General features: G+C 45.7%; 3 protein-coding genes across 4 annotated transcripts in view; all 3 read left to right on the top strand.

Moving 5' to 3' along the window:
- Window positions 1–310: 310 nt before the first annotated feature.
- On the top strand, window positions 311–2,520 carry si:dkey-42p14.3 (EF-hand calcium-binding domain-containing protein 10). Its single transcript, XM_049007163.1, has 4 exons — window positions 311–469; window positions 674–838; window positions 1,061–1,151; window positions 1,785–2,520. Exons 1-4 carry the CDS (start codon window positions 367–369, stop codon window positions 1,828–1,830), a joined length of 405 nt encoding a protein of 134 aa, XP_048863120.1. The 5' UTR covers window positions 311–366; the 3' UTR covers window positions 1,831–2,520.
- A 297-nt stretch (window positions 2,521–2,817) lies between these two features.
- Window positions 2,818–16,877, top strand: LOC125738311 (zinc finger protein 800-like). Of its 2 annotated transcripts, none has more exons than XM_049007159.1 (6): window positions 2,818–2,975; window positions 9,173–9,302; window positions 10,876–10,971; window positions 11,059–11,202; window positions 11,297–12,677; window positions 13,473–16,877. In XM_049007159.1, exons 2-6 carry the CDS (start codon window positions 9,185–9,187, stop codon window positions 13,501–13,503), a joined length of 1,770 nt encoding a protein of 589 aa, XP_048863116.1. In that variant the 5' UTR covers window positions 2,818–2,975; window positions 9,173–9,184; the 3' UTR covers window positions 13,504–16,877. The 2 variants fall into 2 exon arrangements, with proteins under 2 accessions (XP_048863116.1, XP_048863117.1); XM_049007160.1 differs by lacking the exon at window positions 2,818–2,975 and adding an exon at window positions 2,982–3,166.
- Window positions 16,878–21,117: 4,240 nt separating this feature from the next.
- The window catches only part of LOC125739431 (metabotropic glutamate receptor 8-like), a 114,632-nt gene continuing 108,992 nt past the window's right edge, over window positions 21,118–26,757 (top strand). The window contains 2 exon segments of the mRNA XM_049009548.1: window positions 21,118–21,219; window positions 22,042–22,866. Coding sequence (XP_048865505.1) covers window positions 22,354–22,866 — 513 coding nt within the window. The 5' untranslated portion in view covers window positions 21,118–21,219; window positions 22,042–22,353.

Here is a 26,757-nt window from a genome sequence, read left to right as displayed (position 1 = left end):
GACTTCTGTGTGAACCTGCTCGTGTTTATTCACCTAAATCTGTGAGCGCTTCAGAAAAACACCCCCGGGGTCTAATTTATGAAAACCAGTCTTCTGCGCTTCAGGATCAACATCCACATCTTCCGGAGGTGACAGACTGCTTGTAGTTTTAAAAACAATGAATTTCAATGCTGCTGGTGAGCAACAGGTTTCAGTGCAGACAGGAAGCTGTACTTACTGCACCCAAAACTCCGTGTACAGATATATTTGTATAGATAGTCCCCGGTTTCACAGACTCCGCCCCTACGGTTTCTCGTGCACGGCCGTGACATGCACCCGCACGCACGAACCACCTCTCGTCGTCGCATAGCAACGGCGCCAAACAACATGGCGACGCCGCGGGAAGAGGAGGCGTCGCGCTACCTGCGGGATCACCGAATAGACGACCTCTTACACAGTTTAACTAGCATGCTGTTTTTCCACAGACCGCGTGAGTGGGTTCGCATTATTATTTAAGCCTCCAAACCGGTTTTTGGGCTTTAAAACCCCAGCAATATGTCTTACATTGGTTAGTGAGCTGTCGGTTCATTAACTCAATTTGGGATCCTTAATTGGTCAGCTGACCTGCGATGGTTGGCTGCCGGTGGGTTGTATAATGATTTTGCTCCCTTTGATTGTTGTTTCTTAAATGCAGAACGACCGCGGGAGTTTCTGATCAAACAGCTGGAGCTGATGAAGGCTTCCAGGCGCGGGGAGGCGCCGTGCCCTTGCCTCTTCGACGCCCCCAGTTTGGACGTGCTGTTCGGGATACTGGACCCCACCGGCCGTGGGCACATCAGTGCGGCCCAGTACAGAGCGGGTACGTCCGCCGGGGCAGCGCCCTTTACAATCACAAATTAACGGGATCGTCAGCCGGTCCGTACACAGACATACAAACACTCCGTGGCAAAATGCTTTGATTACGAAAAACACGACGAAGGCTACATTATAAATACTATGGCTTAATTAAAAAATGCATTTTTTTATCAGAGACATGCTTATTATACTTTGCGCAGATTTAAAAAAATTGTGTCATTTGCAGCTTTAACTACTTTAGGAGTTAAGGACTTTGATGAGTCTCCTGAAGGTGCCTCCACAGACCAGATATCTCGGGAGACCTTCAAGACGGAAGCGTGAGTGCACAATTCTTAAAACAGCATCAATATTTCACTGTATTTAGAATGATCACAGTGGCAAGACTATTATATAATTATTTATGAAATATTCACTAGTTCAATATTTATAAAGATTTGTGATGACTGCTGCAGGTGGTCTGTATAAAATGACTTAAATATGAAAAAAATACCGTGCTTGGTTCGGTACTCCGCCCTAAACTTACGACTCTCAGAATGAAATGTGATGTTGCAGGCTAGGTACATGATTCAAATTATTTGTCACCTGAGGACTCGATTCACTTTAGTTTAATGATTTTATCATGAAACTTGACTGACTTCCACAAAGCGCCCCCGTAACGATTTTTCGTCATTCATTCATCCATCTCCTGGCTCATATAGGCCTGTAGGCTGTTAGAAATGTCAGTTCACCTATTTTCTTACCGTGGCCAATAATCATGCAGGTACGGTCCTTTACTCGCTGTTTTTCATAATGTCACTGCTAAAATACTCCCACATTCAAAATTCATTCGTTTTCATATACGTAGCCTATTTAAATGTCAGTGTTTTTGGATTTGAATTCACATGTGCAAGTATAAGATTACATGAACATTCTGTATAGGAAAGTAAATGCTCTCTCTCTTTTTCTTACAGGCAAGAAGGTTTATTAAAAAGCTCGACAGCTTTTAAAGCTTTGTGAACACATGGGTTTCTGTTTTTTGTCTGCTTTACAATGTATCCAAATATTGTATTAAAAAAGAAACTGGTAGATTTTAAATAGTCCTTTTAACTACTATGAACGTAAAATACAGGAGATGGCTGAGATGTTAGTGTTGTACGGGTGTAATGTTTTACGTGTGACCTGGATGCATTTTTTTTTTTGGGGGGGGGGGGGGGGCTGGATTTTGGGTACACTCTCCTGACATTTAAGATGGGCAAGCTCTGTTTTCCAGCTGTAATTAATGATATTTAATAATTAATTCTTTCTTCTCTATGTACGTGTATGTTATGAAGCATATCTCCAACAGCTGCATAGCTGGAACCTATAAACAAAAGTAAGTTTTGTTTAGAAAGTTCTGTGACAGAACCATTGAAAGTAGCATGATCGCTGATTGTCACTACACGAGAGAGACGTGAATGTTTATTACATATGTGAAGGGGAGGCTGAGACAAGCCGGCTGGTTTTGGATCAGTGTCCTGCACAGTGTCGCTGCCGAAACAGCATTTACCGCAGATCAAAGGCAAGTTCAAACGTACCAGTATCTTATTTTAATGTTACTTCGTCTGACAAATTGTATATATTGTTCTTGTATAAGGGAAATTGTATGCATAAATAAAACTGCATTCGTGTTGGAGGTGTTGTAAAGAAACCATGCATGCAGAAACAAAACCAGTATTTTCCTGATGTTAATTACATTGTTCAATGTAAAAGCCGCGGGTAATAATACCCATTTCTGAGGAATAAAAGTGAATTTTAATTAGTTTATTTTTTTTCTTCACTACTCTTAGGCTGAATTAAATTATTAAAAATAAGGGCGAAACGACGCGGTCAAAAACGACGCTTTAATTAGCGTCATTTTCAACACGCCGGTTTCACTAAAAAGACCAGAAAATGAGCCGGAGCGTCGTGGGCTTCTTAGCGCAGGTGACGGCGACCGCGACCACGGCACCCCGGACTCGGACTGACACCGCACCTTTGCGCAGAAGCGCCTGTAGAGGAGACGCGCACGGAGGCAGTAGCGGAGCGAAGCCGCCGATAGCGGCCGTACGGTGTCCCCGCTCACCACGCCGGGACGCGCTTTCCGAGGCGCCGCTTTACAAACGGTTTCCCTTGAAGCGGCACAGGTGAGACCGGACTGCGCGGAGCCCAGCGCCTTAAAACCCATCACGAGTCGCGTTTAAAGGGACCCGAAGCCGTGCGTCCGCCTCGCCGTGCTTTTGCAGAAAATGGCGTCCCCCGTTTGCTCCTCTGCTCTTCCCGCAGAAAGGAAGGGGTAATCGCCCTGATTTTGAAGCTGTGCCGGACCTCCTCTGGCGTGAGTCCCGAACCCACTTCGAGCGGGCGGCGAAAAGACGCGTAACGCCGGGACGGTGGCCGCTTTCTGCGCGTCAGGCAGCGGCTTGGAAAGGTGGCGCAGGGACGTTAAAGCGCAGCCTATCTGTGCTCTCATTAAATACCACTTTAGCTGGACTTCTTGTAAAAGTTCAGTTGTTTACTCTCCGATATTCTGGCTGGTTTCCCTTAAGTTACTTGGGGAGATGCTGCGTTTTTGTGTATTTTCCGCTATTTGCTCCCCCTGACTTTTGCGGCGTGCTGCGTGCCACATCAGCCCGTGCAGGGAGGCCTTCAGCGCCTTTAAAAAGGTGCCATTTGCACTTGGACTATGCGTTTGATCAAGTCCATTCGATGATGCCAGAAAGTGGCGTTTCTGGACACAGATAACATGAGGTGTGATGTGATTTCCCGGGAGTAACAGTACAGTATTAATCGCTTTGTGACAGTGACAGATTGCACTGCGCTCCCACGCCGCGGCGGCTTCACTTCGTGGGCAAACAGGACGTCCGTGTAAACATGAAAGTTTAGCTGCGTAACCGTGGCGGTGTTTTGTGAATATCAGCCGCCTCAGCCACCCGAACCTATTGCATTTCCTTCATAAACCCACATGTCCTGCAAACTGAATTTACTTTCGGCAGATAAAATATAAAATGAGTTGTTAGGCGTGCCGTGCACCGCCGCTGCTCGTCCACTTGCTTATCTGCGTCACTTCTGCCGGGTGTTTTATACACAAAGATCAAAACTGCGCACAGCAGGTCATCGGTTCTTGACATGAATTGCTTCGGAAATACCTTCCCAACCTCTGGCCAATGCGCTGTAAAATCCCCGCGCCCTTGTGATGACAGGTGATAAGGCATGAAATGTAGAAATTTCTGCCGACGGAAGAAACGGAAAGATCTTAACGGTGCCTGCTGCACTACTGTCACAATTAGTTTATTCGTATATTCAAACAGTTTAAGGATCCTGTGCTCCGTATGTAATGTCGGATCTGACTGATCTGTGGAACTGGTCTGATCGGTTTCATCTGATCAGTGATGTCTTAAGAAGATTTGCTTCCAGGCTAGTCAGGCATAGAAGACCAGAATGAGTGAAACACGCTGTCCCGATCACACTATCAACTTGGCATTCCTGTCCTAATGTGTCGCCTACATATAGGCTTATTTAGAGAAGGGCCTGTTTTGTAATAAATGCTTAATAACAAAGACTGTAATCAGTAGGGTGGGTGACTTGGTGTGTACCTGTCAATGGTCAGGGATGTTCTCTGAAGTTCACTCAGCTGCAGATGATAGAAAGGTCTTTTTATGAGGGAGGACATCCTGCTTGGTCCATGACACTGAGTAAGAGCCTCGATTGATTGATTGACACGTTCTTATATACCGTTTATTACATAGAAAATCTTCTAGTTTGTACTATAACTAGCAAGCTCAGGGTATTTAAAGTTTTAAGTGTGAAATGGCACTTATGCTGACTTCAGTCCACTTTCCTTCCTGACTGGTGTGTGTGGCCCATATTCCCAGTTGCCCCAGTGATCGGTTGACTGTGCTCGTGTGTTGGTTTGGATGCAGATGTCTGCTGCTTAATTGAATGTAAGTGTCTGGGTGTTTAACGATGTGTTTATTAGTATTGCTGTACTTCAGAGAAAGTTCCATCTTCTCTGGTGGAAAGTAGCAAAGCATTGTTACTTCGATACTGAACTTAAGGAGATTTAGCTGTGGACAGTTTTGACTCTGCTACATCTTACAGCAAATATTTGTACTTTTTGCTCTCGTACATTTCTCCTTAGTGTTATGTCACGTTTTTATAATCATTGCTGTTTTTTTTTTAATCGGATAAAGACGGGGAAAGGCAGTGATGATATGAAGAATACTGAGATTTCGGAGCTTTTCTCATCGAAGTAAAGCCCAGCTACTCGAAGCAGGGAGTCGACATCAGAGGTTTCGAATCCTGTTAGCTTTTAGAAACCTTTATAAAAGTAAGATGCAGAGTGTTTTTTCCAGTTGCGGAGATTGATTGCTATACACTTTGCACTAAAAACACCACCTGTTGATTCATTATGGAAAGTGGCTCTGGAAATCCTGGGATGTTTGTGGGAAATCCTGGGATGTTTCTGATCAGGCTGACTGCGGCCATTAGCTGGTAAGTTTTATTTAATAACACGTTGCAATATGACAAAAAGGTCATACCCCAATAATGGTACATATCACGATATAGCACTTTTTCCATAAATTCAGCGAATGAATGGTTTATATAAAACGACCATATTTGTCTATTGTCATACAGGATATGTATCACGCAGCCCTACATACACATCAGTGCTAGATCTATTGTTGAACTATATGCCTGAGAGCATGTGCACCCTAACTTCAGGTAACACAATGAAATGTTTCTGAAGCATTTATTATGACCTAGCATTTCAAGTTTTCAATGTTTAGATTAGAAAATACGACAGTATTATGCATGAATTTTTGTATTTAACAGAATTTGCATGAAGTAGATGCACTTAATGCTATATTACACAGCCCCAACAGTGACTCCAAGTACTTTTACTTTAATACTTTAAGTATATTTCCAAGCAAGTACTTGCCTTTACTTAAGTGGAAAGGCTGGTGAAGTATATTAACTTTTACGGAGTACATTTTTGCCTGTTTAATTTAACACTTTTTCTTAAGTCCATTCTTTGAGCACTTCCTCCAGCATCTTGTAACAGGACCCTGTAGCTTTACTCACACCACAGTGTACACAGTTAAAGGCTTAACAGGTGAAGATTCCGTTGACAAAGGTTATGTGAAGTCTGGTTTGTCATCTTAGTAACTGAACAGAAATGAGCCTTTCTGGTTTTCCGTGTGGGCCCAGCAGCACCCTGATGCTGTTCTGGATGTATCGTGAACCCGTTTCTTCTATTGGACCCCTGCTGCTGCACTGAGTGGCAGGTTGACAGTGAGAGAGAAACAGTCTTTCCCTTTTGTTTCCCGCTATTCCTCCTGATTCACATCTCATGTGAGAAGAGCGCCCCCTGGTGCAACAGCGAGGGACAGTTCAGGAACTGCGGCAGCATGATCGAGGATGGTTGTCGATGTTTTTCTGAATCGGCTGCGATTCCTTGGGACACGTTCGTCAACACAGCAATGTTAGCACAGCATGAAGATCTCAACAAAAAAGCTCTGTAAACTTGGAACTGCTCTTATTAAAACATTTCGTGCTGTTCAAATGCCTCTGGCAGAAAAGTACCCACCCACTGTGCTCTAGTAGCCAATTAGAACAGCTTGTGATTTTATTCTGCCAGTAAAAAAAACACTTTCAGTCTGTTCTCTGATTGTGGAAGCGAGGCTGGAAGCTGTTAGACCTTCTTTATTGGATGTGTGCATTATGCTCTGCAACAGGAACCAATCCAGTAGTTTATGGCGCCATCTACTGGAATTTGTATGTTGGTAGGGCTGTGATTCTTTTTTTGTTTTGCTTTAATTGGTATCGGAGAAGTTGAACAGATTTAATTCTGACAATAATCAGATCTAGGTTAATGGTCACTGGGGTTGAACAGGTGACTATTAAATTCTTTTAAATTAATGGAAGTCAACGGATACCTAATTCTCATTTACAGTAGACAGATCATACAGTTACTTGCTAAAATAATGTTTTAGCTTGAGAGCCACGCAAAGACACGGAGAACCAGCAGAGTTCAGGTGCGCACAGAGACAGACGGGTGCACCTTTAGTCACTGTGTCAGATATAAGAATGTAACTGTGTGACACACAGACGGTCTGTCTCAGTGTGTGAAACGCTGCCAGCTTCCACAGTCCTCATAAATCACCTTCATAATTGGTACCACACTGCAGATCTGCTTCCTCAGAGGTCAAAGGTTGTTGTATTACAAACAGGTGTTACATGCCATTGGATTCTCGTCAGCCTTAGTAATTAGGCTTGGCTCTCGCTGGGTGGTGCTTGTGCGATGGGTATGGAGGTAGGCTGGCCAGCATCCGGCAAGCTGGACCGACGTCTGAAAGCAAAGCTGAGTAAACATGCAGACATTAAGGCTGTGAGTCAGCAGTGGTACTTGGAAGCTGTTGGGATCCCTGTATGACAAAGACATGGCCTTGTGGACATTTCTGCAAGAGCAGACCAGACCTGCAGCCAGAAGTGATTTAGGGGCTCCTAAATTCGCATCACCTGACCTAAACACAGCAGAAAGGAGGTTGACCAGAGAGTGAAGGAAAAGCGGCCAATAAGGGCTCAGCGTTTGTGGGAGCTCCTTCAGGATAGGTGGAGAAGCATCCCAGGAGGCCACCTCATGGAACTGGCATAGAGGAGACAGCAGGGTCAGCCAGTGCCTGGGGCGATTGGGGTTAAGGGCCTCGCTCAAGGGCCCAATGGTGGGATCACTCTGCAGAAACTGGGATTTGAACAGGCAACCTTCTGAGTCCCGACCCAGAGAACTGTCCCCCCCCATAAATATATATATATATATATATATATTAGGGGTGGGAATCTTTAGGTACTTCGCGATCCGATCCAATTACGATTCTGGGATCCACGATCCGATTCCAAAACGATTCTTCATATACATTTTTTTTGCAAATATGCTTAATTTAAAATTTAAATTATATGTTTTTTGTTCATAGTTAGAATCTCTGTTTGACAGTATTTCAATTTTTAAAATGACAAAGTGAAATAAAGACTTTTATTGATTTTATTTTAACAAAATTATATCAGGATGAACAATTACTAAGAACAATTGTAACAACAAATCAACAAATGTGTTGTTTTCAGTTTGTTTAGAACCTTTTAACAAAGGAAGGAATGTCTTTTATTTATTTTTGTTTAGAACCTTTAGAATTATCTTCAGCCGCGAGCTTAAACTCATCCGTGATGTAGTGAGCCGTAATGGTGACATACGAGTCTGTTGAAATTCATGTCCATGCATCGCATGTTATTGCAATCCTGTCCATATTACTTATTGATTCTAAAATTTGAGCTTTAGTCTCCCTGTAGAGTGCGGGTATTGCAGTGTCACTGAAATAACGTCGTGACTGCACACTATTTCTTGGCTCAAGCACCTGTAACATTGAGCGAAATCCTTCGTTCCCCATTACAGAGTAAGGCCAAATCTTTGGCAATGAAACCCGCCACTGACCGTGTAATTCGTTTTGCTTTTTTAGAATTGGATGGAAGCTTTGCTACTTGCTCAAGGGTCCTTTGAGTGAAACCGGTGCTGGGCGCGATCGGGACCGAAGTCCGTTCCTGCAGCTCTGAGTGGAACCGTGTTATATGCTTCTTCATATTAGTAGTGTTCCCGAAATACTTAAATTTGGCGCGACAGACTTTGCACACAGTATGGCTTTTATCAACGACCCCTTTCTCTTTGTCTTCACAAAATCCAAAATGTTGCCACACAGTCGATTTTAAATTTGATGGTGCAGGATGTAGTTTGTCCACTGTTCAAATGAAGAGCAGCATATGTAAGAGGCGAGCGTTGTAATGTTTATTTTTCCGGCGCGCAGTCGCAATTTGATAGAACACAGAATCGATTCTGAATCTTTGAGAATCGATTTTGAATCGTTAGAGAAAGAAAAAAGATGCATCGATGCATCGATTTTTTCTCTCACCCCTAATATATATATATATATATATATATATATATATATATATATATATATATATATATATATATATATATATATATATTTTTTTTGTTTAATACTTTTTTGGTCGGTGCGTAATACCATATATGTTATTTTATAGTTTCGATGTTTTCATACTGTGAAGAATAGTACACATAAACCTTGGTGTGTTCAAACTTTTGACTGGTCCTGTATGAGCCTGAGAAGTAAGAAAAAAAATGTTGGCAAGGATTCAGACCCGTTACTTTACTACATGGCTACATGCCAGACGAGGCTGGACTGACGTGAAAAATGGCTCAATCTCTGAAAAGACTGCTAGTACGAGAATCGCAATGTCTGTGGTGAAGGTTTTACTTTTCTCCCTGACTTAGTATCACGCTGAGATGGAAAGGAAAGGCAAGATTGTCCTGACCAGAGACGGCTCCTGTCAGACAGAGCCTTCCCACCCTGACCTCTGCCAGCCGGGTCCTGCCGTCCCCAGTGCAACACCTCAAACACCAGGTGGGTCTCCCTGCCGAGGCTGGCCCAGCCCATCAGTGCAGTGCAATGACCTGGTCCTGACTGAGGGAAATTAATTAAGCCATTTGTGAAACCAGTAAATTAATTATCCGTGTTTACACAGTTTTCAGGAAAAACTAATTAATGCACTGCACATGGCCCCGTGTGTCAGAAAACGTTTTGCTGATTACAGTGCGGTCGACATCAGATTATGAATCAAGATTACAGCTCAAATATGAGAGCAGATGATAACCAATAGGTCCAACGCACCGCGGAGAGAAACACAATTAATTAGGAGATGGCAGAGGATCTGGGGGGAAAAAACTCAAGTCCACAGAAGGAATTTAAATAGGAATTTTGAGATTTGAATTGGAAATGAGATTTGAGAGGAATTCGCTTCTTTTGGAAGTGAATGATAACAGATGTGGCCGAGGTCCTGTCAGGGCACAGATTAAAGGGAGCCTCTGACATTTTGCTGGTTCTGCTGAAGAAAGTGCGTAGGAAGGTTTCCCGCCGAGTCGGCCACTGCACACCCACTTGTCTGTTTCTCTGCCAGTGATTGGAAGATTGCTGGTTCTGATCCTAAAGCCGTCAGACTGGTGCTGCCCTTAAACGGGGCCCTTAATCCCTAATTATGCCAGAGGTGCCGGATAAATCGCTAACCCTGTGCTCAGCTTCCCTCTCACCTGTATGCGTGTGTAGGTCTCAAAGCAGAGCATCATGGGATATGCAAAACCTAGAGCATTCCAATGTATCTGTACTTGGATTTCTGCAAATGGGAAATAAGGCATCTGTCATTATCATCAGAGGATCAGTGGCCTGTACTTCGAAGCGGGGTTGCTGGCTTATCGGGGTAACTTGTCAGATTTAAGCTACCACAGTTTAAATGGACTTTATATTCGTTGACTTACATTTTGCCCAGACTGCTTTAAATCCGACGTTACCCCAATAAGCGAGTAACCCCGCTTCATAGTACAGCAGTACAGGCCCCAGGTCCTCATGGCCGTGACTTAACAAGACGGACATCACAGTGAAGCAGGGCTTCATGGGGTGAAGTACGCGACGGAGTACTCCGATTGGTCTCTTCTCCATCCCTGCCCGTTGGTGTCCAAGGCCAAGCCACTAGCGTCCACAAAAACAGAGGTCTTCTTATGAACCGCCCAGCCAATCAGCATCACAAGTGAAGCTGATATTGATGTTTACAGCTTGTGTGTTTGAAGCGCCGACTCGTCGATTCCCGTGGGACAGACTCGTCCGCAAGATGATGTCTGGATGCGTGGCCTGCGGATAGATCAACTTCTCCACACGGGCAGCATGACTGAGAGGAACGGGCATGACGCAACCGAGGAGAAAGATCTCCTTGTGCTTTCGGAGCTGTGGATCCGGACGTAGCTGTGGGGCTGACAAAAGGCGAAATATAACCTGTAAAATTCATGCAACAGAAGTGAAATATTGACTCGGACACTATGAAAGGGGTGATTCTACACAGTGTAGATGGATGTTGGCTGGTGTTGTCTGTTTCCCCAAGTAAGTTTCTGGTATGAAAGATCTCTGTTGTGTTTCTCTTCTTCTTCAGTACGCACCCTGGGGCCTGGAGAGCTCTCCTCAGTGCAGAAGCAGACCTTCACGTCCTTGTCTGGCATCGAGCAGATAATCGAGTGCTTCCGCTCTGGTATGAGATCCTCCCCCCTGCTCCATTTGCTTCAGATGTGTGCCTGACCATCTCATGATTGCTCTTCGGCTTGCGTTGGCCCTGCAGGTACTGCAGAGCTCATGCACACGCTTCTGAGAGAGGTGGACACCATATTTGAGTGCAAACTGTGTCGCAGCTTGTTTCGTGGCCTGCCCAACCTCGTCAGGCACAAGGAGTTCTACTGCTTCTCCAGGTCGGACGAGGCTGGCGGTCAGTTGACCTTTTTAATCCTCTTGACCTCCTCCAGTCTCTTTGTCAGTGGACCCTCCTGTCATATTGATATAATGTTTTTGTTTCTCTATAGTCACATCCCCAGGTGATCAGAACCAGCCAATGATGGACCTGCTGAAGGACAGGCCAGGCAGTGCGGTCAAGCAGGGTCACAAGAGTACCCAGAATACTTTTTCTAGTGAGGAGAACCAGACCCAGCTCAGAGAGCAGGAAACTGCCAACCATGACCATGAGAATCTTAAGGAGCACCTAACTGACGTGACTGTTGAGAAGGAGATCAAGACTGATGACTCAAACAGGCCAGTGAAGGTCAAATTCGGCAAACAAGAGGTAGAATGGATGAAGGCAAAGAGAGATGAGGAGAGAGCCAAGCAAGCAGATGCCTTGAGCATCTCCTGTAGCTTGTGTGGGAAAGATTTCAGCTCGCTCTGCCGATTGCGTCAACATTGCCTCAGGATCCACAAGGACAACCCTGATGACCTCCGGAGGCTCAGAGGGAAGCTCCCTCTGCCTGTCGGTCTTCAGTCTGGGGGGCGAGGCCGGTCGCAGTGCCCCCCAGGCACTCCCAGACACAGCTGTGGCGTGTGTGGGAAGCCCTTTGTCTCCAAAGCTACTATGCAGCGACATCTTGACAGTGAGCACCGTGCTCAGTACCAGGGTTCTACTGCTATGGGCAAACCCGGAGGTGGAAAATCCTCACCACCACCTCCTCAGCATAAGATGATGACAAGACACAAGTATGTCTTTCGCACGACTCGGCCCAGTCGGAAGGGTGCTATGAAGAAGCACAGCGTCAGAACCAAGATCGAGCCCGCGGGTAAGGTGGGTGGGAAGACCAAGGCCTCGCAGGATGCCCAAAGCCTCAGGCTGAGCAGCCCCAAACTCCAGATTGGGTTTGACCTAAAGCAGCACTACTGTCGAATTTGCAAGAGGCAGTTCACCTCTGGCAAGAACCTGAGGAAGCACATTGACCGACATGTAGAGGGCAACGAGATCTTCGTCAAGTTCTTCCGTTGCCCCCTCTGCATCTACGAGTCGCGCCGCACATCGGACCTCATCCGACACATGAAGGTGGTACACAAAAAGCTGCCAAGCTACCTAGATAAGGTCATGCCCAAGGTGGTGAGCCAGGCTATCAAGAAGCCGGTGGAGATGGTTCTCGATGGGCAGACCACACAGTGGGAGACCACAAAGGCCAGCCGTCGTGGTCATGGTGGGTCTGCCTGGTCCCCTGCTCCCTACAGGGACACCTCTGCCATCAGGTCTTCCACCACCATTGAGGGAGGCACTGAGAAGAAAGCCAAGAAGAAGATCCCCCTTCACACTTGTGATGCGTGTGGGCGGGCCTTCAGCAGAAAGGTGAACCTGGAGGTCCACTGCAGGAGCCATGTGACGGCCAGGACCTCGCGCTCACTGCAGAGCCAGAGGGCTCCAAGCACACGATCCAAAATGCAGTAAGTCCATCCAGCCAGTAATGCAACAGACGATCCTTCTTAGTCGGCGAACGTGTTTGATTTTCATTCTCTGGTGCAGTATTCCAGTGCCCTGTATCTCATCATTTAACGCGACTCGCATGAGCCATTTTTTGAAGATTCCTTTTCAGAAGTGATGCGAAAGAATTATTGTCACTTTGTTTCCTGTAGCTGTGAAAAATCGTTCTAGGGCCCTTGGGAATGACAGGAGAGCAAAGGGAATCCGATCGTAGAGCAAACAATAACTCCGCCGGGCTTGTTAATCCGCTGTCTGTGATGACCATACAAAAATGTGTCGGCTGTCGTTTTCCTCGTCTGCTTCCGCATCTGTCCATCCTCGTAATTACTTCCTGCTGTCAGGGTCAGAGTTTGTTCGACAGCATCCGACCTTTCGCTGAGCAGATCGCCTGTCCTGCTTATGATATTTACCTTTTAGATTCACATGCGGTGCTGGAGGAGGATGAGGGTGAGCGGCATCGTAATTAAGGGCTTAGCGTAGCTATCGGAATATAGCATTCATTCGCAGCTGCTGATTGGTGTTACCACACACGCCAGAAGCCCCGTTGGTCTGAACGGCCAATTGAAATTCACATACAATTAAACCCATTATCCGTAAGTTAATGTTGTACTGCGATACATAAACGCGTCGGAGGAAATGTATTTCTGCCTTTCCCCGAGACATTTGCTTTTAGACCACGTTACAGCACATTAAAACAGAGCCCTTAACCGACTCTCAAGTACAATTTACCAGCTGGCGGTGTGTTTTCCATTCCCCAGGTGCCCCCAGTGGATGCCTGCAGCCTCTTAATCACAGGAACAAATGTAACTGAAGGGAAAACAGCACGCAGCAGACATTTGAGAAGGAGTGGCAGCTGGAGCGAGAGGGAGGAAGATGGTGTTTGTGTTTGCATACCAACCGCACAGTCGATTTTGGGGGCATAAAGGACCGGCACTCATAACCCCCCCCCCTCCTTCATTACATGTCCCGTTCCTTAGTGAGATCTTTACTGCTGCCTAGTTGTCATGAAATCTTGTGAATGTTGCAGTTGGGGGTTTAAAATGTTTCCTTCTAGAAGGTTCCTCTCCCAGGTCACAACGCTGATTACAGTGTACGCCCAAAAGGGAGTATTGAAGAATACAACAACACAGGAGAGCGTTTGAAACCGGGGCAGAGAAGGAATTCAGATACAAAGGTCTGTTTATTGGGATGAATGAGATGCACGTCCCTCTTGGTCCCTGCAGCCCCGGATCAGTGAACGTGAGGGTAAATGGTCCAGGACACCACTGGTCCATCAGCGTTTCATGTATTTCCGGTCAAAAACACCGTCGAGGCTCTAGGTCACCTGCTTGGGTCACATGGTCACATCCCAACTCCGCTGTTTCATATGTGACCTATGTTCCTGTTTCACCATCTTATTTCAGAATTTTAAAAAATGAATAGTTCACCCAGCTTCTTACTAGTTTAATAAACACGAGTTGGGATTCTTCCTTTTGTAAGACGTATGGTTCCGTTATGTGTGACTTAACACTTTGGTACCGTTTTAATAGTCAGATGGAAGGTGGTGCTCAGGACTTCCACAGCTCGGCACAGGAACTTGCCAAACAGTATCACCTTCTGGAAAGTGAGAAACTCCTCGTAGTTTGGGCCCTTGCCACTGAGGAGAGCCTTGTGTGCATCAGGGAAGCTAAAAGTTCCTACAGAGGTTCCAGTCGGCACATGGGCAAAGGCACTGAATCAAACGGGAAATGGTGAACCTGCCTTACCAAGACCATGTGGACAGAGACACCACAACGGATGAAAGTCTTTCGGACGCCCAGCAGCTGATGTCACCTAGAGTACTGAGTTTGCAAAGAAGTGATAAGTACTGGGAGATGCGTAGTACGGGACAAGAATGCTGGATGCAGTACGGATGGAAACGGGGCACTCGCGAGACGACATTGTAGTTGTACTTCATGGGACTGGATTTGGACACTTAAGTTCAGTGATTTACACAGGAAATGGACAGTGAAGAAACTGGCATAGATGGGAAGGACGTCAAACAGACTGTAAATGGACGTAATCCTGTGAATGACTGGTGCCCATTTTGTGGGTCTCCCGGTATGACGGCTTTTACCGCGGTAACTGAGGTGCATGAAGCAGAAAGCAAAGTTTTGTGGCAACGTTCAGGTTGAAACACGCAGGATGTGCAAACATTATATTCCTCGCGATTAGAGACGGCTGTTAACGCAGAAATGCACAGTTTGGGAAACAAAGCTGGTAAGAAATTGTGATCAGCTTGTGAAAAACCAAGTTCCACCTGATTGCCGAGACGTTCTTCAAGCAACCAGAACTTGGTCTTTTACACCCAGACGTCAGCGGGGGCAGTCACAAATCAGGCAGACGACATGCTTAGTGCCCAACCATGGGGAAGTCAGTTGAAGTAGATATGGCCTGTGGTAGATTGTGGGGCAGATTGTGGTCGTCTGTGGCCAAGCTGCAAGTGAAACTGTAAAGTGACGACAAGGTCATCCGACTTCAGGAAATTATGTGAGGAACATACCCACTGCCTTTGAGTTGCCGGATGCATTTCAAAGGGAACCGACAGAAGTGTGGATGGAATTCAAAGTCATCTAAGAGGAATAAGAAGGAAAATTGGTAAAAATGAAAGAGACAAAGAAATGAAAGTGGAAGCCCTAGAAAGCATAGTGAAAGTGGCAAAAAAAAAGAATCAGAAAAGGCAAATCGTGAGTGATTTAAGATAAAATATCAACCTTTGATATATACTGATGACGTCACACTCATAGGACAAAATGTAGGAGTTCTGCAGATACTTATAAGGAAGCAACGAAGTGAGAAGTTTGGGTTATGGCTAAATGGGAGGACAACGAGGTCAAATGACTGTAGTTTTGAAGGCTTGGAGGTCTTCAGGGAACAATCATCAACAACAAAGGATGCGGCAATCAGGAAACACGCTGGCATTGCGGCGCAATGAAAGATCTAGAAACAAGTGAGATTACGGAATTGTCCGGACTACGGTATTTCCCGTGACTCGTTATAGATGCGGGGCTGGCTCTCAGTCGTTGTACCACGGTTGCAATATCAATCACCGAAGCCTAATGTCACCCAGAGGACCGCGGCTTGCTTTGCCTACCGCGCATCTATCATAAATCAATCATTTACGCCCGTTTTCTCTTCTACGTGTTTGTTTGTGGTTGTTTTGGCTCAATTATTACTTATTGCCATGATTAGGCCATCTGTTTTTGCTGGGGCCATGTCAGGGCTGTCCGTCAGGAACCGAAGCTAATCCTTTACAAAGTAACGAAAAGGTCCGCGTGTTAGAAAAAGAACCAATTCTGTGACAACTGAGAAAATGTTCACCCCAATCGTGAAAACCTTCATTTGTAGGCTGTATCTGAACTACTTGTATCTAAATTGCAGTGTAATTTAAATGATAACATGGTATAACAAATGCATTCAATACAAAATAAGTAATCGTGTTAAAGCATTCGCCTATTGCACAATGAATAATTTACGTTGATGGTGGTGCTGATATCTATCTGCAATGCCTAAAGCAGATGTAATCCAGGCATAATGATTGGTGCTGATTTCATTTATCTGAATAGACTGTAGGCTGTATAAAATTTACGTCACGTCCATGTCTTGCTGCCTTTCAATCACTGCCAGGGTTAAAGAAAATAGTTTCCAAACAACGAAGGGCGCAGTGACATTTGGACGACTAAGTAAACCCGCTATTTCATAAGTGTAAATACCCGTCCGTCAATCGTACTGCAGTTTCGCTTTTTTGTGTTAGAATGGGTGACAAGTTGTAAGCCTGTAACTGTTAAGGTGAGTGTCACGTGGATCAGTCATGTTCGCCTTAAAAAGTGCCTCATTAAAATAATTAATGTATAGTCCTTCACAAGGATAATTTCACAATATAGCCTATTACTGACGTTTATTTACCGTTCAGTATTTATAAATAATGCAATTGGCAGTGTTTAAACTGCGACAAAGTACAGTAAATAAATCGATTTACTTTATAATTGTTTATATTTTAATATAACAATATGAAATAATCCTTTCATGCTATTGCGGTCGGGTCTAAAAGCCTAATTGTATAAAAGGCGTGAGATAACTGGGGGTAATGTGCGCACAGCAGGTCTTCACTGTGGAGTTAAAATAAAAATGTATGTCTTCCCCGACCTCCGATATCAATATTTATTAAATTGCATTAACAATGGTGACTGGCGGATAGCCGTAACTGCATGGTGTGGCAGCCAGTACCAGCCACCTGCGGAGCAGCGAGCGGCACCAACTGGGCCGAAATTATTTTCCTTCCAGTCATATATGTCGAACGGTGCCGATATATTTTTACATTTCTACGAGTCGTTTCTACTTGGAATAGGAGGGTGCATAGGAAAGAAGCAGCCTAGATTTTATGCGCCTATTAAAAATGCGCATAAACTTTACTTTTAAATTAAAATTGGCGTGGCACCGTCTGGCAGTAAGTGATATGGCGCCGCCGACTAGTGAAAGGTGTGATGTAAGATTTAAGAAATACCTGCTTTAGAATGCTTAGTAGATTGTAATATTAATAGTGTATAACGTTAGTGTATGACGTCTGGTTATTATATAATTGCATAGAGCTGATTCACTTTACATTTCACTCGAAAAACATCGCCCCCCTTATCTGTCGGTTCACGCAATTCAGGGTCTATTAAATCAAAATACATTTAAAATATATTCGTTTTTAATCAACCAGTAGGCCGATTTACACAATTTCTCTATAATATGTCAGTGCCTTAGCTGCCTCGCCCCAAATTGCTATTCCCGGCGATGTGTGCAGATCACGCATTCCATGATCAGACAGTTTTGGAAGGTCAGACAAATCAAATCCGCTGTTTAATCTTTAAAAGGTTGTAGCAAAAATTTCAAGAACCGATTTAACCCCAAATGGTTGATGATGCGTGCGTTACTTAAACAGATGTCAAACTTTACCAGAATATACCCTGTTTTTGCAGCTACTGTGGGACACGTTGACTTAGGCCTCTAATTAATATTAAATAACAACATACAGGAGTTTTTAGAGTTTGGCACAACATCCTGTAAAAATGTTTCACGTTTAGATCAGCGATTCGTGCAATATCAGTCTGAGAAGAACAATACTGTTTAACCCATTACCCGATTACTGTCTGGTAAGAGCACGTAATGCGTATGGTTTTCCGTTGCTGCTGAATGGTCTCTTAATTTATCCCTCCTCGGAAAATGGCTCAACGCCGGGCCGATCGAAGAACCACCGGAATGAAATAGTCTAAAAGCAAATCTGACTCTACGTGTCAAATCTAGTTAAAGACTTTCTTAATGTGCATCGGCGAACTCTCTTTCGCGGTAACCAGCCGCTTTATCGGTGTTTCTGGTGACACTGAAAAAACTTCTGCCAACAGAAAAAAAATGTATGTCTAGATGAAATACGTTTACTTCACCTGTTTTCCTTCACGACCAGTGCTTTATGTGGGTCGGTACTCACAGGTACGCAGTACCAGTATCTCTGAGTACTGGTTCCTCTCAATATCTGCGGAAGACCTATGAATACCAAGGGGAGTACCGGCACCGGCCACTTCTAGCACTGCTCAAAACCATCCGCCATTTATTTTCCTGAAGATTTATTAAAATGATTTAACAAGGTATGGTAAGCCTAGTTAATTTGCATCGCGATATCTAAGAAAACACTTTCCTGTTTTATTACACTTAATACCGCTTTGTTAATTAAAAAGATGACAGGTGAACGATGTAATTTGTGACTACGTCCACTAGGTGGCGCAAGTCTACTAGCCAATATTGTAGTTTGGCGCTAGGTAATGTCAATTCTGCTGATATCACACAAATACAGATGGAGTGCATCATTATTACCTACAGTACATTATAGTCGAGTCCTGGGTTTTACAAGCCAACTGATTTCATATTAATACGATTGCTGACACCAAATGCAAGCATGTTTTATTGTTAAATCATCGCACAAAGGCGAAATTTGTTTAACCGCTCGTATTATAACTATAGATAATATTTGATCGCATTACACGTAAGCTACTCAAGGGAGACGAAATATTAAACATGATCAACTATCCGTGAGAAGTGATTTCTCTAATTTACCGGGTTACTTGGAAATATTTCCCGAGAACCTGTGAATCTGAGGGCTGCGGTCTGGTTCTTTTCCGAGTGTCATCCATAAAATTCTGTTTTATGTTGTCCGGACACCAGCAGAGCTGGTCTGTTAAGCGCAATTGTGAATCTCGGATAAAATACGGTTACTTCTTTTATGAAAATCAGACTTATTTTTGTTTGCCGAATACGATCGCGCTTCCAAATATCTCCTTAGATGCCACCCTGCCCTCCGTGGCCTCCCCTCCCTTGCCCCTCTCGGGGCCACGTCTCCTGAATTGTGCCTCTTTAATATAAGACAACCGTGAGAATAATCCCGGGCAGCGTGCGGAGCAACTGAAGTGCCGGTAAGCAGTGCTGCTTCGTTTGAGGGAGTGGAGGGACCAATCACGGCCGGTGGGAGTATTTTGTGATTCACTGGGATGAGACGCGCTCCTGCTCCGGCTGAGCGCTGCCCCTTTCAGCACCGGGCACAGACACTGGCGCATCTTCGGAGCCGGACCGTCTCTGAGTCACCGAGCAGCAGGTAGATTGTGGATCGCCTACTTGTATCTCTGCTTGTTTCTCTCTTCTTGTTTTTAACCTACGACAAATTACGGATGACTCTCTGGGTGCGTCCGAACAATGTCGGCTTACCTGCATATAACCTAAAATTTCTTTCTCGTATGTTAATAACTGATGGAGCATATAAACGGGGTTCTTTGACGGAAAGCTGTGATTAATCTGTCATATGCACGGGTAGAAAATGAGATGAAACAGTTTTCCCCCTCCAACATATGGAAAAGTGCATAGCTTCCCAGTGTAGTCCTACAGCAGAAAAGCAAAGGAATGCGCTTCTGGGATGAGATTCAATACAGGCGTTCGTGCATCATCGGAAGTAGCTTTTTAAAAAACCGAACAGGAAAACTTAAGTAAATTACTTTTCTATCTAAATAATTGTTTAATTTCATTGCATCTTTAAAGTTTTTGTGCAGAAAAAATATCCTCGCGTATCTGAATACCGAACAAAATATGCTGTTTTTTCACTATGCTTATCATTTTTTGTTTTTATCCAGAGAAATAAGGTCATTATCGGCACGAACCCATCAGTGTTCATATGACAAAAGAAAGGGCACATGAAACGCCTTATCTCGTTATCAGATTTAATTACACAGTTTAATTCTGGATATACATTCGCAACCCTTTGCAGTTATCAGAGGTGGTGTCGATGCTTAGATGCTTAATAAACGGCGCTATTTCCAAAGAGTTTCCATTTTTTGCTAGTCGTATGTGCATAGGATTATTTTGCTTTATGTGCGCTTGATTTTTACCATCATTGCTGAAGTTTTTTTATACGACAGGTTGCACGAAGCGCCAGTCCTTAGGTGGGTAGGCTGTGCGCTTTGACTGATCCGCAGCATGAAATACGTACGATGTCATAACAGCTGCGGTATGAGGGAGCGAGAGCAGGGGGAAAAGAGAAATAGCGTTTTTTCCCCCGTGTTGCTACAGAGAGCCGAAAGCTATCAGTTTCTGAGCAGAGCAACACGATCCGCCGAGAGTTGTTAGGCTGAAGAAATTATAATTGAATCAGGAGAAGAAGATGGAACGGGCTTGCCCAGTCCTATTCATATAAATTAGAAAGAGAAATGGGACACAGCTCGCCTGTCAGTGTAACACCAAGCCTTTTCTTGCTCTCTAATAACGGTTTTGATGATAAAGCTATCCGGTTTCGTCTCAGTTCCCTTTGACTGATTAATTGATCCTACACAATGGTTTATATGATAATCAGTGAATGTTTAATTACAAGTACGGCTTTGTAGTTGGGATATTTATGAAGACTATGGAAAGGGAAAAGAATTTTACAATTTAAGACAGGATACATGCAGATTTTCAAGCCTTCAGGAAAACTGGCTTGAGATGGTAGATATCGAGCGTTTACATACATACGACGCAAAGTAATTTAAACATTGTATAATTTATTCAGATCCAGCACTGTAGGAGGTTGTAAATGATCGGACCATCGGAGCAATGAGTTTAAAAATCTGATTACATGTTTATGCGCATAATGATGCAAAAACCGGCATTTATCCTAGTTGTCCGCTTTAGTCCCGTTTTACCGCACCAACGGAGACAATCTGTGAAACGTCTTCCTCTTTATCTGGAGCTGGGTGCGGTGGGATGCCTGGTATTTTATTATTAAATTTCATTCTTTGTCAGGCATTAATCCCCGTATCACCAGCACCCAGCCCTGTCTTATTGCACCGTGATGGGCTTCAGGTTCATTAAGAGCCTTTTATCAGGCGCCAGGACGCCGTTACTCTTTAACTTATCAGCAGCCTTTTAATGCTGAACAAGAAACTTTTCGTTCTCGCTGAAAACGACTCAACACTTGGGATTCTTGAGGTATTTTTTTGTGAAATCTAACCCTTTTTATGCGTTAATTAGTCGATTGTTTCAGATGGAGAGAATAGTAGGGGAGGTTGTGGCGTCAATGTAAATACCGTAACTTCTTAAGGTGAAGCAAAAGCCGATAGTGTCTGTCATCGTGCAGCAGGATGAGAAATGAGGGCTGATTATGAGCTACATAGTTAAGACGAAGATAAAATGCCTTTTCCTTACAATCGGGTACAGAAGGCGCCCGTTCTTATTAAAAGAAATGTTAGAGATGGTGGATATTCTGACTTTACTGTACTGTAATCTACAAATGAACAATTCCCAAACGGAAAGCCTAATCTATTGTGCAAGATAGACGCGATATATATATACTATCGGAATACTTTGCACTGCTGATAAACCCACAAATGCAATGGGATTATTTTTACGGCTCCGAAGGGCGGGCGGTTGTTCTTCAGTGGGGGGTAGTGGTGTGTCATTTAGCTAGGAGTCGAAGCTGGATGAGCTTCTAATTTCAAAGTTGGATGTAAAAAAAATAAATAATAATAATAATCATTTAACGTTAGCGATAAGCAAACAAGTAAATTAGCGGCCTAACTGAAGGAGCGGTAAGTGGGGAGTTTTTACAGGCTGCTGATTGAGCTGCTCCTGATGTCATCAGGTTATACCACTTTTATACCCCCCCCTCCGCCCCCACTCCTAGTAAGCGTGACCATCAGGCGCTATGCTTGTTACATCTGTTTCAGTGTGTCTTGTAGGTTATGTTTCGCGGTGCTGAGTGTTTAATCTCCGTGATATTAAGGCTTCCTTCCTGCCCTTGTCTCCTGTCAGGCCACTTCGAACCCCAGACTGTGATCTCCGTGGCCTCAATCTGAGATTCCCTCCCCCGGCTCTCAAATCCACTCCCTCCACCTTCGCTTTCATCTTGAGATGCGTGCCACATGTGGCCGGGATGTTATAAAAATTGATGGTAGGCCCCCGCATTTGCTCGGGGTCCGACGCTGAACTCTGATAGGCTGAGGGGGCACTGATGGTCCCCCCTAACTCCCGTGCTCACTGCCGGACCGCCCCCTATCGCTGCGACCACCAGAAGTCCTGCTTTCCCGCCCACCCGCTCACGCCGCCCCGCCCCACCCCGCCGCCATGGCGAGGGACTCGCGGAAGCAGCCTGTCTCTTGCCGCCACGTCTTGCTCTTGATGGCCAGGTCTTGCTGGTTGCTGAGCTGCATGCGGGAGGCTCAGGCCCAGGAACACGCTCACTCCATCCGGTTGGACGGCGACATCATCCTGGGTGGCCTCTTCCCCGTCCATGCCCGCGGAGACCGCGGCGTGCCCTGCGGCGAGCTCAAGAAGGAGAAGGGCATCCACCGACTGGAAGCCATGCTCTTCGCCATTGACCAGATCAACAAGGACCCCGAGCTGCTTCCCAACGTGACGCTGGGCGCCCGCGTCCTGGACACGTGCTCGCGGGACACCTACGCCCTGGAGCAGTCGCTCACGTTCGTGCAGGCGCTCATCGAGAAGGACGCGACAGACGTCCGTTGCGCCAGTGGAGACCCGCCCATCTTCGCCAAGCCGGACAAGATCGTGGGCGTGATCGGCGCCTCCGCCAGCTCCGTGTCCATCATGGTCGCCAACATCCTGCGGCTCTTTAAGGTGGGGTTCCGCCATCCTTTTTGTGGGGGAGGGCTCCTCATATTATGTGGATTGGGGGGGTTTCCCTAAGGCCTGTGGGTGCTGCTTCTGGCCCAGGACTCCTCTACCTTGCTGTACCTTTAGGCTGTGCCTGCCACCATGCCTTGAGCAGAACGGAGGCCAGGCTCTGACTCGCCGCTCTGACTCGCCGCTCTGACTCGCCGCTCTGACTCGCCGCTCTGACTCCTTGCATAGACTTGCTCCCAGTGACTTGGCTATCAAACTGCACCGTGTCCACTAATCGAGCTCGTAATGCGCAGCTATGACAACCAATTAAAGGGCAGTCAGTCTCATTGAGAAGCTGCCTCACCTCGCCCGGGTCCAAAGTACTCTCCATAAATCATACTGGACTATGGCTAATGTGATTCTGGGTTGGAGCTTGTCGCACGCCCACCCGGACCCTCAGAGGGCCTGACGTGCGAACTCCGAGCTTTTGCTTAGTCTCGCTGCCCTCGTTCGTTGCCGTCTGCGAACCTCGTAATGAGCTCAGTGTCCAGGTGCTTTTATTTGGAGGAAAGAATATTGGATTTTTATTTTGTTACGGTTGATGGCTCGTCTCATGTTTCGTGTCTCATATATAATTCATAATAAAAACATATGTCAGCGGCAAAAAATAAGGATGGTGAAATCCGAGGAGTGTGCAGGTAGATGGCAGATATGGATATTAACGAGTCCGCTGCCCAAAATAGCGGAATCCCGGCCACAAACCTGCCTCTAACGAAGACAAAATGGCAAAAAGTCATTGAGTCTCCTGATGGGCGGTCGGACAAGCTTTTCTGCTATTGGTGAAGAAAGTGAGGTTCCCCTCAGGTCACATGGTTACTACATTAAGTCATGTGACGCCATTCCAGCATGAGCCGTGAAATCCCCGTATTTACAAATGGAATTTAAATGTGACTCAAGTCCTCTCTTTGCTCTGATTGGGCGGTGATGAATGCGCCGCACCCCCCCCAAACCTTTGTTATATGTCTGCCTTGGAGCTTGCTGTCCAATTAGAGAAAGGTTACAGTGGCTGAGCTCCTTGGACTCGTCATGGTGACAGAGGGGCTGAGCTCTTCCGGTTATCGATTACGGCCATAACTGGCCAGGCTGCTAATTGCCCTCTTAATCCCAGAAGGAGTAGCATAGACGCCATGCTCAGCTGGAGCTGAAAGGGGGGCCACCCAAGGCCCTTTGGGCCCCCTCCTAAAGCAGGCGGGGTGGCAGAGAATGGCCCGCGAAGGTGATAACGTGTTGACTGTCATGTGTCAAGATGGGGGTGGGCAGCTATAACACTCCATCAGTCTTAACCGCTGTGACATTTATTTATTTTTTTTAACGATTCCTGAGCAACCGCGAAAATACAGAAATACTCCTTAGAATTAATGGTAGTGCCAGTTATATAGCAATATATCTTAAGAGATTTTTTTTTTTTCTCGGGTCAAGAAGAACAATCTGCGTCAACAAATTTGAGCTGTGTTATAAAGTGGAGTTTGAAATAACTGCACGTGACAATCATTAGCATGACTTCCCAGGAAGCTGCAGCTTCAGCCCAGGCTGTGGGCACTGCTGCCGGTGGAAAGCCGCTCTCACTACCCTGTCAGGAGGAAGCGCATTATTCATCTTTATTTGTCTCGGTGTCGTCGTCTTTATTTTGAAGTACAACCCTCTAGAGAGGGGGAAATTGGGAGTGGGGATGGGGGGGCATGGAAGCAGACGTTTATAATTAGACCAGGGCTATAAATGCACGGCTCGTGCTGACAAGGTACTTCACGTCGACGCGCGAAAGTGTGAAATCAAGAGGTAGGGGTGCAGAAATCGCACCTCCGTCTCAGTCTCCGTCTCCCCAAGGGCACGGCACGGACCGGCCTCCCTGTTTCGTGACGCCTCCATTCCCCCTGCTTTCCCAGAGTGCATTGCAGTTTCAGACCCGCAGCTGGAGCAGCTCTCAGAAGTTACGCGGCTGCTGCTGTGTGCCGGACGCCCCCAATATCCCCCTGAGTATCCAGGGCTTTGCCAACATCTTCCAGGCCAGCGGGAATGATCATTGTCTCATTACATGAAAGTGTGATTTATAAAAAGGAACGCTCGTACTTTGAAACCTAATTATAAAACATGGTTTTTCCTTCAGGTAGCTATGAATGCCTTGTTCAACTTCCTGTTAACAGGGTGGATGATGAATTTTAAATTGATGTGCGTTTAGAAATATGTTGCACTTGGCATTTAGGCGCTTCTGTGGTCCTAAAATGCCGAATGATTGTTCCTGCATCCCAGAATCCTGTGGGATTTTCCACTTGAGTGACTGCAGGTTTACCTGCAGCTTGAAAGCATAGGATCGGTCGAATGCGTTTAGGTCTAATTTTGAACCTGGGTTCAGAATGAAGTTGTGCTCAGTCTGATATTCTCCAAAAGAGCAAGTGATATCTCTGCTTGGAGATTACCCTGAAAATGGCTTTGTCTTCTCTGAAGCACATCGGGAACAGCTCTGTGAAGGACTGCACTGGTACATCTGGAGCAAACTGGCCTGGGCGTAATGGATGACTCGGGACGGACATATTGAGCGGTTCTGTGGGTGTAAACATGGTGTGAAATGGATTTGGTTTGGCTTGAGAGTGTGCTCTGTTCTCTGGAGTGTGTGCGGAGGACAGAGCCTGGGTCTACACACGCTAGGGAGTCCACGGAACAGACCAAAAGAGTCTGAGCATCTGGGGATCTTATTAATGACTCTTAGAAATAAAGTTTTAAATTGTAGGAGGGGTGAGTTTTTTCCCCACTGAAAAAGTCACTTTTAATACTAAACAGACAGCTAGTTAGTAGCATCATATCATAGCTAGCTAGCTAGTTAGTAGAATATGCCACTTCGGATTATAAATAAGAAACGATTTAATATTTAATGTAGTGACTGCTTGTGGCCAGCAGGGGTGCAAACCACAACCCCTGGGTCCCCCATGCAAATGCATGGTTTGAGTGGTGGTAAATATCACCGCTGGGTCTGGGAGAGAAGCAGCGACGACGTTACAGAGGGAGGCTGGAGCCTTAGGGAGAAGAAGCTTCAAGAGGCTGCAGGCCTGGTGGCCGCACTGGCAGGGGTGTGCCACAGGAGGGCGTAGCTGCAGTGTGAGACCAGTGGCAGGCCTGAATGCCTTAACTGTGCAGATGTACCACAGACCACATCCCTGTGTAGCTTCCTCCCATTCTGCAAAGTCTCACAGACCTCCATTTTGAAAGCTGGGAAGATGCCGAAACCCCTGTCCCACACTCCTAAGTTTCTAAAAAAGGCGCAGTAGAGAGAGCGTAGTACAGAATGAGTGTAGTGGTGCCTTAAGATGTAGAAGGATAATTGATTTTGGACGCAGATGAGCTGTGAGGACGATGTAAAAGAGCTTATGTTGGTGACAGTGTTGTAGAAATGATGCCAAAGGGTGTAGGGGCACCGTTAAGGGGCGTAGGAAGATGGAGGGGAGTGCAGTCTGATCGCTGTCTGTCAGATTTGCCGCAAAGGCCCAGCTGTGCGCTTTTAATCGCTCGGGGGGGTTAATTGACCCACCCATGCTACTCTGCTGTTAGACACATGGAAGCTGTGGCTATCTTGCCGCCATAGCGATGTCCACGTCTGTCTCATGGGGGGTGCATTGGAAAAACCCAGTTCTCCCCATGAAGGATGGGAGGCGGCTGTGGGAGTTTGTGCCGGTAGCTGCCCCCTCCGTCTCCCCAGGCTACGGGTGCGATGTGGCAGAGGGGTGTCCACCCCAGCACCTGGGAGGTGGGGCTGTGAGCCGGGAGCCACGCTATGTAATTGGACACCACCGGGCTTTAGTGATGCCGTAGATATTGACCCCCCTATGTAACCGTCAGCGCAGCTGATTCTGCTGC

The sequence above is a fragment of the Brienomyrus brachyistius genome, chromosome 3 (genome assembly GCF_023856365.1).
Source record: "Brienomyrus brachyistius isolate T26 chromosome 3, BBRACH_0.4, whole genome shotgun sequence".
In the NCBI taxonomy this organism is placed as follows: Eukaryota; Metazoa; Chordata; class Actinopteri; order Osteoglossiformes; family Mormyridae; genus Brienomyrus; species Brienomyrus brachyistius.
Note: the sequence above shows the minus strand (reverse complement) of the source record. Positions and strands in the feature narration are given on the sequence as shown.